This window comes from Sylvia atricapilla, chromosome 2 (genome assembly GCF_009819655.1).
Source record: "Sylvia atricapilla isolate bSylAtr1 chromosome 2, bSylAtr1.pri, whole genome shotgun sequence".
NCBI lineage: Eukaryota > Metazoa > Chordata > Aves > Passeriformes > Sylviidae > Sylvia > Sylvia atricapilla.
This window is the reverse complement of record NC_089141.1, coordinates 20,008,229-20,022,685: the sequence shown is the minus strand read 5'-3', so window position 1 is coordinate 20,022,685 and position 14,457 is coordinate 20,008,229. Positions and strand designations below refer to the sequence as shown.

Here is a 14,457-nt window from a genome sequence, read left to right as displayed (position 1 = left end):
CCGGGGCCGGAAGGACCAAAGTCACCTCGCAACGTCCCGGCTAAAGCGAACAGACGGCGGAAGGGAGAGGAAGAAAAAAAAAAGAAAAAAAAAATACGTTTCTGCCGTGACTCGGATTCGAACCGAGGTTGCTGCGGCCACAACGCAGAGTACTGACCACTATACGATCACGGCCGCCCAACGCCCGGCGCCACCGCCGCGGACGCCCCGATATGTCTCCGCCGCACCACTCCACCCATGCTCCCGGCCGTAAGGGGGAATAGGCGTGAATCTCACAGGGGAAAAGTAAAGCGGCGATGGTGCTGTGCTCGCAAAACGGCACAGCCGCCTCCCCGTCGGGGAATCGAACCCCGGTCTCCCGCGTGACAGGCGGGGATACTCACCACTATACTAACGAGGAGCGCGCTAACGGTCGCTGCGGCCTGAGGATAATGGCGGCGGCCCGGGCCTGCCCTCAGCGAGCCGCCCGCGCTGCTGCGCCCGAGCAGGCGCCAAGCGGAGAGCCCACCGAGGCTTTCTCAGGTACCCGAGGCCCCAGCCCTCCCACGGTTGCCTCGCCGGGAGCTTGAACACGAGGTTTAAAGCGAGTCCAGCGTCACGGAGCGGATTTGAGGCGTGTGGCTGACACAAACCCACGCCCCGGGCCCCAAATCATCAACCTGCTGTCTGCCCTCTAATAAGTCATGAGAGGCCTGGTTTGGTCGGTGGTTTACATGCAGAACTTTCAGAATAGTCTCCCGAGGGTTGTTGAGCTTTCCTTGCTAAAAAGGCAGCAAAGTTGGTAGTGTGTAATCAGTTTCCCATAAACTAACAAAAAAAGGAGAGGGGAACAATTTAAAATACGGTTTCAGCTGTCAGCAGGAGCTGGCGGTTCTAAGGCACCTTTATACACAGTTTCTGCCATGTGCATGCCTCGTTTTGCTCCAGCTGTCGCCGAAAGCGTCGGGATAAATCAAACACTAGATCTATCTAATATTTGATATTAGAAAGTAGGCATTGCTTTATTCACCGCGCCGGCGTGCATGTGTATAGCTCTGCCGAGATGCAAGGCCACTTTCAAAACCTTTTCACTTACACATTTTTATCAAACGAATCCATTGATTATAAACTATATCATTCTTTTCATTAAACAGTATTCTATATCCTGTTGGTTACTGATTTCTCATGATGCACATTTTCAGTCTTTTTACTATCTTTTTTTTCCTGATAAGGTGTTTCCAGCACAAATGCTGAATTGTCTTTGTTACTTCTTCCTTAACTTCTGTAAATTCTGCATTCCAGGTGTCCAGTTTTCAGCAATACTTCTCCAGGCTTTATTCACTGAAGCTCATCAGAGTTAGTTTAGCAAAACTTACCAAGTTACAGTGATTTTCTCAATATCTTCTAACAATAGCAGTCTGTAAAAAAAACTTTGCTGTTTGCTGGTTAAAGTGGAAAATCACAGTGTTTATGAGTAGTACACTGCTTATGATTGATTAAAAACAATTAATTGGAAATCTAATTAAAACCATTATAGGGTAGAAGAGTTCTTGGCTAAACTGAAGTTCAAAAGATAGTTTTATGAACATGCTCACTTACCCACAATGTACCATAATTAAGAGGGGGAAAGTAAATGCCATCTTATTCTTTACTTCCTTATTCCTGGACTAGTTCTGCTTATATGATATTACAAAGTTAGGTTATATTTGTTTTCTTGGAACGATTGTTTTTCCTGGGAAAGGAAAGATATTGAAAGTATTAAGTTTGACTCATTGAGTAAGGGGAAGGGAAATACATGTTTCAAACATTTAGTTCTAAGTATTCCATTTAGACAAACATCTGTCATCAAAGATTCACCGTCTTTCACCTGTGCATTCCTGATGCAATAGGTGACAAGATAATTCCTTATTTCCTACTCCAGAAAGAAAAATTAAGGTAAACCTCTCCCTAGGCATCATTCTAATCCCAAAAGTCTGGGAAATGTATTTGGAAATATATTTTGAACTCCAATAACACAATAGCTATATATTATAGGAGCAAAACAAACCGTACTTCTTGCATTTTCGGAATAGTGGAATAGTTATTTCATAATTTTCCTAGAAAATGGTATTTTAAAGGACTGAGGGATCAATAAATTAGGGATAACCTAAAAAAAGGATCAGGGTTGGTAATAATATGAGTTAGGGCGGCAATCCGTTCTCTTGCAGAAAGACATCATGTTTCATTGCAGTTGCATTGTAGCTTCTAGCTCCTGGCACACCAGTTCATAGTTGTTCTTTCTTTACTGAGCAATCTTCTGCTCTGGAAAAACTCTTATCCCAGTGGCTCTGAAGTTATTTTATAGTGAGATGAGGTCTACTCACCGCAGCAGAAACACAGCCTCTCTCTTCTCTATCTGTTTTCTTTGTCATCATGCTTCATGAGCTTGAAATTCTAACAAAATCCATTGGAAGTGTGTTTTTGAGAAAGCATGAGACAGAGTTTAAAATCCATATTCCAGTCACAACAAGCACTCTTCATCTTACCTCTGGACTGATTCTATTGCTTCAGTCCTGTTTCCTAAATTTTTCTGATAGGCTTCCTAAGGACCATGGTCTCTGATGGAGGAGAGCCTACAGTCTTGGAGTCCCACAGTGCTAGTGATTGAATGGTGCTGCTTTAGGAAAGAAAAACAGCACCTGTTGAATTTAGACCACGTCGGGGTTGCTTTTTTACGTGTATGACTTTTTGCAGATTCTTCCAGTTCTGCAGCTAATCAAAAAATAATTTTTTGTGGACTGCCAACTTTTTTTTAAGGCCCAGCATGTCACTGGTAAATGATGCATTTTCAATTTAGAAGTCTTTATTCTAAAAAGCCCCCTTATTGTGGTGTTCTCTGCTTCTTTTTTCTTCATGCACATCTGGGTTTTTCTGCCCTTTTTGCAATCAGATATCTCCTGTCCTTTTCCTTGCTTACTCCCTATTTTCTTGCACATGATCTGTGGCCGTCTCCTCACACCATGTATTGGTCATTGCTTCAGTGGCAGCTTTGGGATCTTTTTCTGCAGCGTGTGGGAATGTCTGTGTTAAATGTTGCCCGGGTTTCAGGAACCTCTCTATTGTCATGATACATTTATATGTGCTTCTCTATGCAGATATTACCTTCTTTTTGTCTTCCTGGTATGTTTTTTATCGATGCATTTAATGATAGGTCGTGTTAGGGCAAATGAAACAAAGGAGAGGAGCTCAAGTTAGCACTCATACTGACGGTTTGTGAAGGGAAGGACCGGGAATTTGATGATGTCTTCTGCCTCGACAACTTTTTAATTGATTCAGAGGTATTTAATAATGAAATATTTTCTTCATTTTTCTGATCAATGCCTTGATGTCACTAGTGATCCAGATGACCCATCGCCGGGGGAGGGGTCCCCGTTCCTGAGTCTCAGCGCTGGAGGCGGCAGCGGCGCCAGGGGCGGGCGGGGTCCCGCGGGCGGCTCTTGGGGGTCGCCATGGGAAGCGGCGCTCTCGCCTCGCTTCTCCTTAGTAGAGTGGTGAATATCCCCCCTCCTCTCTTGCGTGAGATCGGTGTTCCATTTCCTGGCGGGGCCGCAGCCTTGTCTTTCATTCCTGCTTTATCCTCTTGCAATGGCACCCCCGTGCGCGGTGTGGGCGGAAGGAGGGAGGGAGGGAAGGCTCGGGAATGGTTCCTGCAACGCGCGGCGATTCGTTTCGGTGGTGCTGCTGCCCCGCCGGGAGGTGCGTGTCCGTGTGCGGGGCGCAGCCTCCCCAGCTGCTCCGTGCCGCCGGGAATCGCCGCCCGCACACCGGAGGAGGCAGCAGGCAGGGAAAAACGAAAGGTCTGAAAGTTTCAATTTTTTTTAGGAATGCTCCTGACTGCGGTTGGTAGCCTTGTTGCTCTATCATGGCTCCGTGCAACAGCTCGCCGAGGCGGTGTCTGGGAATAGCGATAGCGGGAATGGGGCAGAGCGGCGCTCGGCAGTGACTGCGCCCACGGCACGTCCGTGGGAGTACCTCGGCTTCTTACCCTCAGGTGGCGGGAGTTAGGCTGGCCGGTTAGCTCAGTTGGTTAGAGCGTGGTGCTAATAACGCCAAGGTCGCGGGTTCGATCCCCGTACGGGCCACTCCACTTTTTCTTTTTCTTGGACATCGCGGGATCGCTGACTTAGCAGAACATCACTTTATTTTGCTTTAGGGGCGGAGAGGTAACACAGGAAGGAACGCGGTACCCCCCACCACAGGAAGCTTGACTTTGGGCGGTCCTGGGAGGACAGCGAGTACGAGGCGGCCCTCGCCCTCCCTGCTCTGCCCGGGCACGGGGGCAGGCGTCCGCCCCCGTCCGCCGGGAGCCCGCCGCAGCTGAGGCTGCAGTAACTGGCGACGGAGCGAAAACACACGGGCACCCAACTCCTCGTTAGTATAGTGGTTAGTATCCCCGCCTGTCACGCGGGAGACCGGGGTTCGATTCCCCGACGGGGAGACGGTTGTACCTTTTTTTCCCCCCACCCCGAGCGGGGGAAATGCAATTCGCCCAACACCTACTTTTCCCTACCGGCTTCCTGAGAGAAGTTCGTGCTAGGAGACAATCAGTCCAAAGCCGAGAGGAGCGTGAAGGGACAGGTGGACGCCTTAGGGCAACACCCAGCAGCACCCTGACCTACCGCTAATGTCCGACCAGCATTGTTCTGCTGTCGTGATGGAAACGCAGATGCCTCGGACAGCCATGCTTCTGTTCTCATGAGGTAACGCTGGAACCTCAACCCACATTCTCCCAGATGCTGATCAGCCAAGTTATTCTGCTGCAGCATATCTTAAACCATTTTCCCCTCTACAATCAACAAGACATCATCAAAATATATGTAATTAAGTACCACCTTTTCCACAGCTTCCTGAAAGCAGTTAAGGTTTAATGTAATACCAAATATTCCCTTTATTCTTTTTAAAAAAGTTTTTAAGCATCCCAACATTTTGTAAGTGTAAGCAGTGCTATTTAGGCACAGATAATGCTTTCGTTTCCCTGAACACATCACAGCAGTTCGCCATTTTGCAGTCATCTAAAGCATGCAGAGTAGCCCTGTGAGGCCTTCACCAGTCTTTCACAAGGCAACAGCAAGGGGGGACAGTGTTAGCTCATCACCTAAAAGAACGAGTTTACACATTTGCAAGTTCTAACAAGTCTACAGCATAATTTAAGGCACGAGGTAAGAGTATGAATAGACACACAGAAACACCATGCAACAGCAGTTTGAATGGGCTGGTTTGCAGGCATTCCTGTTCTCTCAGAATGGCTCAGTGGTAGCAATCCATCTTCTTCGTGATCCATATCAGTGCACCCAGTCTTTGGGATTGCGCAGAACCTCCAGGATTTCTGCTTCTTTGGAGCTCTCTGGGGGGTTGTGCATGTACTCCCACCTGCAAGGAGAGGGGAGACTCACTCAGACAGCCCAGCTTGGCAGCCACTCCTTCTGCACCAGGCTGTGGTTGCACTGGCGTTGCCTTTTTTAAGGGTGCAAAGCTGCATACACAGTTGATACTCTTGGCTGAGGTAACAGATATGGTTACAAATCATTACAAATCACAAGTTCAGTAAAAACAAATAATGCCACCAAGGTGGATGGAAGAAATGTTAGCTTAATCTTTTTACCAACTTTCTAAGAAGCTGGAAGGACAAGATAAAAAGAAAGAGCAGTGCCCCATTCCCCACAAGACATGCAGGTTTATTTGCAAAAATCTTTTAACAGTCTTTTCTGACACACTAGTATCACAATGAAGATGAACAAAAAAACGAACCACAGAATTTTGACAATGACACAAGACCTTTTTCCTGAATTTGGACTGGAAACACTGTGAGTCTTGTTGAATCTTGGTTTTAAAAACAAAAGTGGTGAAAGATCCCTTTTTTTACTGAAAAGGTGATTGAAAGAGGCACAGCAGAGAAAGGAAAATGTCAGCAGTCACAGAGAGATGGGTACATCCTCCTTCCATTTTCAAGGAATGACCCCTTCGTGCTGTGACGTGAGCCAGTTACACTGATGAAAAAGAGCAAACCCAAACAATCCCAGGAATTAAAACACAGGACACGCTACACCACCAGGTCAGGGACACATCAGGTGTTGTCAGTGGGATGAAGATACCTGATAAGAACAGCACTGCCTTCATGGTTATGGGGCAGCAGGCAGTTTTCCTAGCAGAAGGAGGTCACTACTGAACTTTATGGAATTCATGATAGCATCTGTACTACCCATCACACCCAAAAGCAACCTGAAAGTGGGAATAAATAGTAAACAACCAAATTTGCTGGTGTCACAAGTGTAGCAAGATGGGTTAAAACCTAGAAGGACAGTTAAAAACAGTATTTAGGCAAGCAACTGAGCAATAAAATGGCAGGTGAAATTCACTGTTGATTGACGTGATGGACACATAAAAAAGTTGCATACAGATTGAGTTAAATTTTATTGCCATAAAAGACCTTGGCATCATAACAGTTCTATGAAAAAGCCACCTCAGTGCTGAATGGCAGTCAAAACCAGGAAACAGAATATTAAGATTTTTAAAGGAATCATGAATTGAAACATCCCTATGCCACTGAGTCAGCAGCACACCTACGTCTTGTATACAGATATGGAGGTTACATTGTCTGTTCCTTATCCCCAGTTCAGAAAGGGCACAGAAAACTTAAGCCTAGAGAAAGTGGCAAAAGTATGAGACAGCAACTGTACAAAAGACTAAAAAGAGCAGGAGTTCTCAGCCTGGAAAACAAAGAAAATCCCCCAGAAGCCTGTAAAATAAAAACTCTTATGGAGAAAATGAACAGGAAGAAAATCATGTTACTCAGTGAAAAGTCAGATGAAGTCATCAGGTTCAAGTAGAAGACAAGGAGGTGCTTTCTCATACAAGACACAGTTAAACTGTGGAGCTCCTTGCCACACATTTGGCAGGACTGCCAGAAGCTCTCACATTTTTGACAGGACTGCCAGAAGCTCTCATGGTTTCTAAGGCAACTAAACAAAAACCAATGATGAGGACAAGAAATCTATCAAGAGGATTTTTATTTTTTTTTGCCAGAAAATCTCTATGCCATGCACTACTGGCAACTAGCTGAGTACAACAGAGAAGCACTTACATTTGCAGAACAGAGAACTGTACTTGTCCAGTTCTTGTATCAGGCATGAACTGGTCACTGTTAAGAGACTGGAGACCAGGAGAGACCTCTGATTTAATCCTATGAAGTATTTTACTAAGAACAGTGCCTACTGGAACCCCACATAACTATACCCTTACCTTGCAGTCAGTGGCAAAGACATAAGAATGCTTTCAATTCTTGATCCTGGTGTCAGGAGGCCAAACTTTGTACCTCTGTCATAAAGCAAGTTGAACTCCACATACCTATGGGAATGAAGAGATGCAACAGAAAAAAAACAAGTTAGCAGAAGCTGGTTGCGCTTTCTTCAGCTGGCAGACCTCAAACAAAACTGTCTTTCTGCTGAGTTGGGGTCAACTGTTCTTTAGCATCTTCTGCATCAGAATGCAAGAGTGACCTTGCCACTCCACAGAGCACAGGGTAAAGTGACCTCAGCTAAGAGACTAGAGCAGACCAATTGTTCAAAGGAGAGCAGTCTGCAGACTCCTGTGCTGTACTGTACTCCTCCCGGGCCTCAGCCCTGTTGGCAAGCTCAACACCACGTCTACCTTGGTTATTCTCTTCTTTGTGGGAGTGTCAGACATAAAGAGGGGCCTTAAAGGAACTGAAAATAACCAGAGGAAAAAAAAATCTAAAGTGCACTCCTCCATGCTGAAGGACACATAAGCAGCAAGGTCAGAGCAGTACTTCCTGGTTCCTGGGAAGACCTGGAAAGCAACAGAAGTCAGATAGCTTCAGAGTGCTGGCTGGGACTTGTAAGCAGTAAATAGACCATGTTCTGCTCCCAGCATAGGAACAGAGCTGTGACAATTCATCAGGGATTATCTCGATAGCCAGTACAGGGTGTTTGTACTTAAAGATACAGGAAGGGAAAAGCTCTTATCTTTCTGCAGGAATAGAAAGCTTTACATAGCCCCATAACCTGCAGACAGACCCAGCGAAATAGACAGGCCTCAAGAGCTAGTCCTGGCTGCAACTTAGAAAAGCTACTCCCCTTTTTAAACTTTGCAGGTTTACTAAATCCCATTCACAGACTGGATCCTCAAAGGCCAGTGTTCCCAAGAACAGTCCCACCAAATTAAGGATGCTTGCTTAAGTGACCAACAGCTGCAGGTCAGGGATCTGAACTTGAATGCTTGCACTCTTTCCATGCCAGTCCCACATTTCTCTGCAGAACAGGCAGAAACTAAAGACTCTAGTTAAGCACAATGCATATGTAATCATTTCTCCATACACTCACACAACTACAGGACATAGAGAACAGAGTACAACTGTATTGACAGATGTACTTAAGCTTTTGCAGCATAAACAGTTGGTGACATTAACAAGCATCCTCCTAAGTCTTTTACAGTAACCTTGGACATTGTCAGAATAAAAAAATCCAACCCTCTGTATTCCTTTACAGGAATCCTCAATTCCTTTACAGGAATTTCAATGCCAAGATCAGACAGAATAAATACATATGCGAGGAGCTGAAAGTACTCAATTACAGTTATTTACTGACTTTCTGGGGCTTTGCTGCATAACTTAATAGGAAGCACCATTCCCTCACCCTTAGCTCCTCATGTGACAGGGCAGCCCTGTATCCAGTACCTGTGGGCTGCAGGAGAGGGCAGAATTCAGGACACCAAGCATACCCACACCACTTTGCCAGTTACACAGCAGAAGCTTCTCTTCCTTGTTGGAGTTGGAAAGAAACCAGTGGTGTTTTGTTTTGGTTACTTGTGTTGCAGCATGGAAGAGTGGGAAACGTCTTCTTTGCACCCTATTTTGCAATCTAGCATTGGATTTCAGAATTAGCTCTATGCACAATAATGCTGAAATTCTTGGTGAGCTTTTTTGGCCCATACAACCTGTAACCATAAAGAACTAGCTCATATCTTTTTCTTGCCAGCACAGTCCACCTTCTATGTATACTTTTGTTCCTCCAGTACTCACCGTCCTCTCCGAAGCTGTTGCCATAGCTTTTCCTCTGGTGTGAAGGAGTCATGGCAGTGCTTTTTCACAATGGGAATGTAACAAGGCACGACAGCTTTGGCACAACTCTTTACAAACTGGAATACTTCCTCCTTGGAGGGAGAGTCCATATCATCAAAGAATATGCCTCCAATCCCTCTTCGCTCACCACGGTGCTTGATATAGAAGTAGTCATCACACCTAAAAGCAGCATCAGGTGATTACTAATATGGTCCAGAGTATTCAAAGACATGAACAGAACTCCAGAGAGCTGCATGCTACAGGACAGAACCAGTGAAACACTGACCACAAGTCAGTTTCTGCAGGGCTGGGTGCTCCACTGTTTCCCTGACTGCCCAGAACCAGGATGGTGCAGCATCATCTGTAAAGCACTCCCATGTCACTTGCAATAAAAGCTCTGATTAAATGGTCTCTGTAAAGCTGCACATAACCACAAAGTCACTGAACACCAAGGCAGATGGACCCACATGGGTTGATCCAGTCCATATCTACCAACTCGGAACATCTGATTTTAAAATTTTTGAAACCAAGGGCTCTTGACAGATTCCATTCCCAGCATTATATGTAGTTCCCAAATTATTTGGACAGCTTTCATATGAACTCAAACTTGGAAGAGAATTAATTCTCTTTGCCATTCAAGTAAAACAATTGTCTTCATCAAAACAAAAGTAATCTAAGACCCACAGACCAAATAGGAAAGCAACTGTCATGGCACTCTTCCTTGGAAAAATGCTTTTTAATAGTTAAAACTTGGAAGAGTGAGTCATTATATCAGTGGCTTTTCATGGGTCATGTTTAAGTTTACAAATGAGTAAGGGCAGCTTATCCTAAAAGCAATTAATCTCTTTTATTTACAGGGAGTATTTAGTTGTGAAATGAGTGTAACTAAAATGACTTAACACAATCTTTCTTTTAATTCCTTGCTTGGGAGTGCAAGTCTTCACATGGAGGAGAAAGCAAAGGGAAGTAGGAAGCAGAAACCATCAATATCAAGAAAACCTGGCCTTCCTTTAGGACTAGTTTTCCATATATCCACAATAATTCTAAAGCATTATATATGGCATAACCATAACAAGAGAGACATGGAGATGTAGAAGATAACTTATGCTGGTTTTTTATTGATTGGGGTGATCACTGTCTTTTATTTTATGATAGCTGGAAGAGTTAGGAAAAAATGCCAAGTCAAAAACATAAAAGAGAGTAAGCCTGAGAAAAATCTTAAACCTAGATGAGGGAGATAGTGTGGTAAATGTAATAATCTTTATCTTTATCTTTAGAAGTGGGAAAAAGTCTCCTACCCATTGCAGCTGGCATCGCTAACCTACTTGGGCTGCAAAGAACCTGACCATAAAGGCAGATTCTCTAAACTACCATGCAAAAAATCTTCAGATAGCAAGACTGTAATCTCAAGGCTCTAAGATGTGTCTCTCTACTAAGTGGTTGCCACCCAAACTATAACACCCACTTTATCTTCCGTCCTCAGACAACACCTAGTAGCTTACAAAAGGCTATCCCCACCTTCCTGCATACACAGCTTGTAGCAGATAGGATTATCAGACACAGAGCAGCAAGTTCCCACTTAATAGTGGAAGATCCCATCACTTGTATCTCTCAGCTCAAGGACATTCAAAGTTTGCCTCTCAGAAAATGAGGTGCTGTTGAACTCCAGGGAATGTGTCACCAGAGAGAAAAATAGAACTTAATCAAATTATGAAGCTTCTACATTAAGGACAAGGTCCTTTACTTATCTGAAAATTAGGGGGAAAAAAAAAGCCATGAAGGACTGAAGGCAGAAAAACAAAAGTGGGATTTTCAGAACTGCTATGATGGCCCAAGAGCTCACACTGAATCATGCACATTTACCATGAGTTCACTGTAAACAGAATTTGTGCAAGTCCATGGGGCAGAAGTCTTGTCCTAGTTTAACACCAGAGGCTAAAAGGAATTTTAAGTTGCCTAGTGCAACAAAATTTGATGAGTCAGCTTGTTTTTCCTTTGGGCTATAGACTTATGATTCTAGTTGTCAAGCCTCCGATTTGAAAAATCCAGGATTCTGTAAATAAGGTATTTCTTTAAACAATGTTTTGTCCCAGTACACTTCTGATTTTCATTAGGGCTTTCTGATACTTTTCAGAAGGCAGCAGAACCTACAGTTCCTAGCGTACACTTAACTGCCAACATCCAGTGCTGCCTTCTGCTCCCCACAAGCACACCTTCCCCCACGTACCATTTCTTGAACTTGGGATACAGCTTCAGATCGTGCTTGTCACAGGCTTCTTTCAGAGTCTTGTGAAAGTGAACGGCATCCTCTTCATTCAGGTAAGTTGGAGTGAGGTCAGTCCCACCACCAAACCACCACTGAATAGTTCCTATAGCAGAGGCAAGCAGCAACATTTTTCTTTTAAACTACGTAACAGCAACTTGTTGCTGGTGGTTCACCAAGAACTAACAACTACTTTTACAATACAAAACAAAATAATTTTTCAGTGGTGTTCCTAAACTTCAATAGTGAAAGATTTGACTACAAGGTAGCACAATGATCAGTGACTTCAGGAAAAGTCCAAACTTCAAGGTAGTGAAAACCATTTTGGACCACTGATCCTGACTATAGGATAGCAGTTTCACAAGATGGGCTGGTGATTCTTGACATAGTTGGGAGCAAACTCACACTGGTTCTTGATCTCCTACCCCAGCCATGCAGTCACACTTCCTTTGGGCAGAATCAGACATTTCATATATTCCTCGCTGGATTATAATCCTTACCATCTGCTTCTTCAATTTCAAAGTATCTGTAGTTGAAGTGCATGGTTGGAACATGGGGATTTTTTGGATGGATAACAGAGCTCACACCCATGGCACAAAAAGGCAGCTTCCCTAGATAAAAAGACGGACAGAGAAACCCCTTCAGTTTTCCAATAAACTTCATTTGTTATCATTAAAGGAAGATCACTATTTTCCTTTAGGCTCCAAGCCACAACAGGAAAATGTCTCATGTTGGGTCAACATAATTACTAATTAGTGGGCAAGTTACTTCACATCCATACACTTCTGTGCACCTAACTCAACTCTTTCATTGGTATTTGTTCTAAAATGTGACAATACTTTGGAGAACCCACTAGATGAAGACCACTTAAAACATAAGGCACTGCTAAGGCTTTCTACCACCCCCAGTCCTCACAATTACTCTTTGCTACACAGATGTGCTTTCAGTCCCCTTTAGCCTCGAGGTGTTCTTGGTTTTCTCCCTCCACCTCTCTGGTACATTATTCCTGCACTGTTTCACTGTTGCGCTACAGCGTGAATTGGGAAACCATCAGGTTTATTGCAAAACCACCTGTTCCTACAACACGTTCCTCATAGCAGCAAGTCCGAGGGAGAAGCACTCCCGTACCTGGCTTTCTAGGGATATGAAAGTCCACCTGTCAGACTTACTGATTAGAAATCACTGTGATACAAATGAGAACCTTTTGAGCTTTGATCAGTCTGGCCTTCCTCATATTCTGCTCAAAGGCCAGGTTGCTTTCAGAGTACCTGCACGGGAATACTCAGGTGAACACACCCCAGTTCCCTATCTCTACCGCGCGCTAGACACCGTACCATCCTTGGCCTTCAGAGACTTCCCCCTGCTCCGCATCTGCCGCGCTGCCTCCTCGGACAGGAGCCCGGACACGACGGACACGTTCACACCCGCCTTCTCGAAGACCTCGCCATCCTGGAGCACGCAGCTGATGCCGCCTCCGCCTGCCAAAGCCAGGCTCCACGTCAGGGTCACCGAGGGATGACCGAGCCCGGGGTGCCTCTCCCCCGCCGCTCCCCCGTACCTTCCTTCCTTTCCCAGCTGTCAACGGCGAAGGAGGCGCCGGGGTCCAGGGCGGCCAGGGCGCGACACATCTCCGCCTGCGTCTCCATGATGAGCAGCTCCATGCGGCTCCGCAGCTCCCGCCGCCGCCGCCGCAGCTCCCGCAGCCCGCTCACCGGCGGCGCCATGAACCGCTGCCGCAGCTCCTTCTCCTCCTCGTCCTCCCGGGCCGCCGCCAGCGCGGCTTGCCGCCGCCACAGCCCCAGCGCCAGCCCCAGCCCGCCCAGCGCCCCCGCGGCCGCCAGCGCGGCCCGCCGCGGCCCCCGGCCCGCCGGCGCCGGCGGCGCGGAGCGCAGCGGCCGGGCAAAGGCGAGAGCGGGCGGAGCGCGGGCGGCCCCGCGGAACAGGCGCGCTGCCGCCGCCATGGCACCGGCGCCGCAGTGCCGCTGGGGCGGAGCGGGGCCGGGGCGGGACGTGTGTCTGTACACGGAATCCACATGGGGGGAGAGCGCCTCCGATACCGTCCGCTCCGCCTTGTCATTTGTCACCGCGTTGTCAGCTGCACCGCGGGGCGCTGACTGGCGCTTCCAGTCTTTATTTAAACGCCTCCAGGGACAGTGACTCCGCTGCCTCCTTGGGCGATCCAATCCAATGCCTAATCACCCGTTCTGTGGAGAAATTCTTCCTAATGTCAACCTAAACCTCCCCTGGCAGCTTAACGCTATGTCCTCTCTTCATATCGCTGGTTGCCCGGTAGAGAGTGATCCCTACTTGGCTACAACCTCCTGCTAGGGAATTGTAGAGAGTGATATGATCGCCCCTGAGCCTCCTTTTCTTCAGGCTGAACAACCCCAGCTCCCTCGGCCTCTCCTCCTAAGACTTGTGCTCCAGATCCTTCACCGTCTCCGCTGTCCTTCCTTGGACCTGCTCCAGCACCTCAATGGCCTTCCTGAATTTAGGAGCCCTGAACTGGACACAATATTTGAGATGTGGCTTCACCAGTGCTGAGCAGAGAGGAAGAATCATTTCCCTAGACCTGCTGGTCAGGCTATTTCTGTAACAGGCCAGAATACCATTGGCACACAGTTGGCTCCTAGATGTCTGTACAAGAAAGCCCATGCACACTGGGTGCTGTGAAAGAGTGCAAGCATCCCATAACCTCCCATCTGGATCGGGGCTGCCCATTGCATGTGGGTGCTGCGACTGGGAGAGGCATCGATGCATGCAGCACTCAGGTGCCACACCTCGCCTGATGCAGCTTTGGGAGAGGGCGGGTGTGCTGTCCTTGCACCTATAAAACATCTCTGCATACTGCTTACAAATAACCTGGTGTTGTTGATGATACTACGTGGAGCTGCAGAGTCATTTTTGTGAATAATGGCTTTTACGGGGCCAGGCATTGCTGGATAGGGGTAAAGTTGTATTTTACTGCACTGACCTGTGAACCATGTGGATTTGCTCTTCTGTATATGGCATTTCTGGCTTTCTACTCCTAATAATGAGGTTTTAGAACCTGAATAATTTGTGGGACCACCAGTTTCATGCAATAGGAATATTTCCCATG

General features: G+C 46.4%; 1 protein-coding gene and 4 non-coding genes across 5 annotated transcripts; 2 read left to right on the top strand and 3 right to left on the bottom strand.

Moving 5' to 3' along the window:
- Window positions 1-102: 102 nt before the first annotated feature.
- Window positions 103-174, bottom strand: TRNAH-GUG (transfer RNA histidin (anticodon GUG)). Its single transcript has one exon. It is a non-coding gene; the product is annotated as a tRNA-His (tRNA).
- A 154-nt stretch (window positions 175-328) lies between these two features.
- TRNAD-GUC (transfer RNA aspartic acid (anticodon GUC)) lies at window positions 329-400 on the bottom strand. The gene has a single exon. It is a non-coding gene; the product is annotated as a tRNA-Asp (tRNA).
- A 3,626-nt stretch (window positions 401-4,026) lies between these two features.
- TRNAI-AAU (transfer RNA isoleucine (anticodon AAU)) lies at window positions 4,027-4,100 on the top strand. Its single transcript has one exon. It is a non-coding gene; the product is annotated as a tRNA-Ile (tRNA).
- Window positions 4,101-4,384: 284 nt separating this feature from the next.
- Window positions 4,385-4,456, top strand: TRNAD-GUC (transfer RNA aspartic acid (anticodon GUC)). Its single transcript has one exon. It is a non-coding gene; the product is annotated as a tRNA-Asp (tRNA).
- Window positions 4,457-4,875: 419 nt separating this feature from the next.
- On the bottom strand, window positions 4,876-13,318 carry CPOX (coproporphyrinogen oxidase). The gene is made up of 7 exons (XM_066340949.1): window positions 12,916-13,318; window positions 12,692-12,835; window positions 11,858-11,968; window positions 11,322-11,463; window positions 9,056-9,274; window positions 7,258-7,362; window positions 4,876-5,388 (listed from the first exon to the last, which is right to left on the bottom strand). Exons 1-7 carry the CDS (start codon window positions 13,316-13,318, stop codon window positions 5,301-5,303), a joined length of 1,212 nt encoding a protein of 403 aa, XP_066197046.1. The 3' UTR covers window positions 4,876-5,300.
- Between the last annotated feature and the right edge of the window lie 1,139 nt (window positions 13,319-14,457).

Bases quoted from the DNA above. Each gene is read 5' to 3' on its own strand.
- CPOX (XM_066340949.1), bottom strand. From the start codon at position 13,318: ATGGCGGCGGCAGCGCGCCTGTTCCGCGGGGCCGCCCGCGCTCCGCCC. The intron at 9,275-11,321 runs GTACGTGGGGGA...TGCTGCTTTTAG, and splicing joins TATCCCAAGTTCAAGAAATG to GTGTGATGACTACTTCTATA. The intron at 7,363-9,055 runs GTGAGTACTGGA...TCATTCCCATAG, and splicing joins CAACAGCTTCGGAGAGGACG to GTATGTGGAGTTCAACTTGC.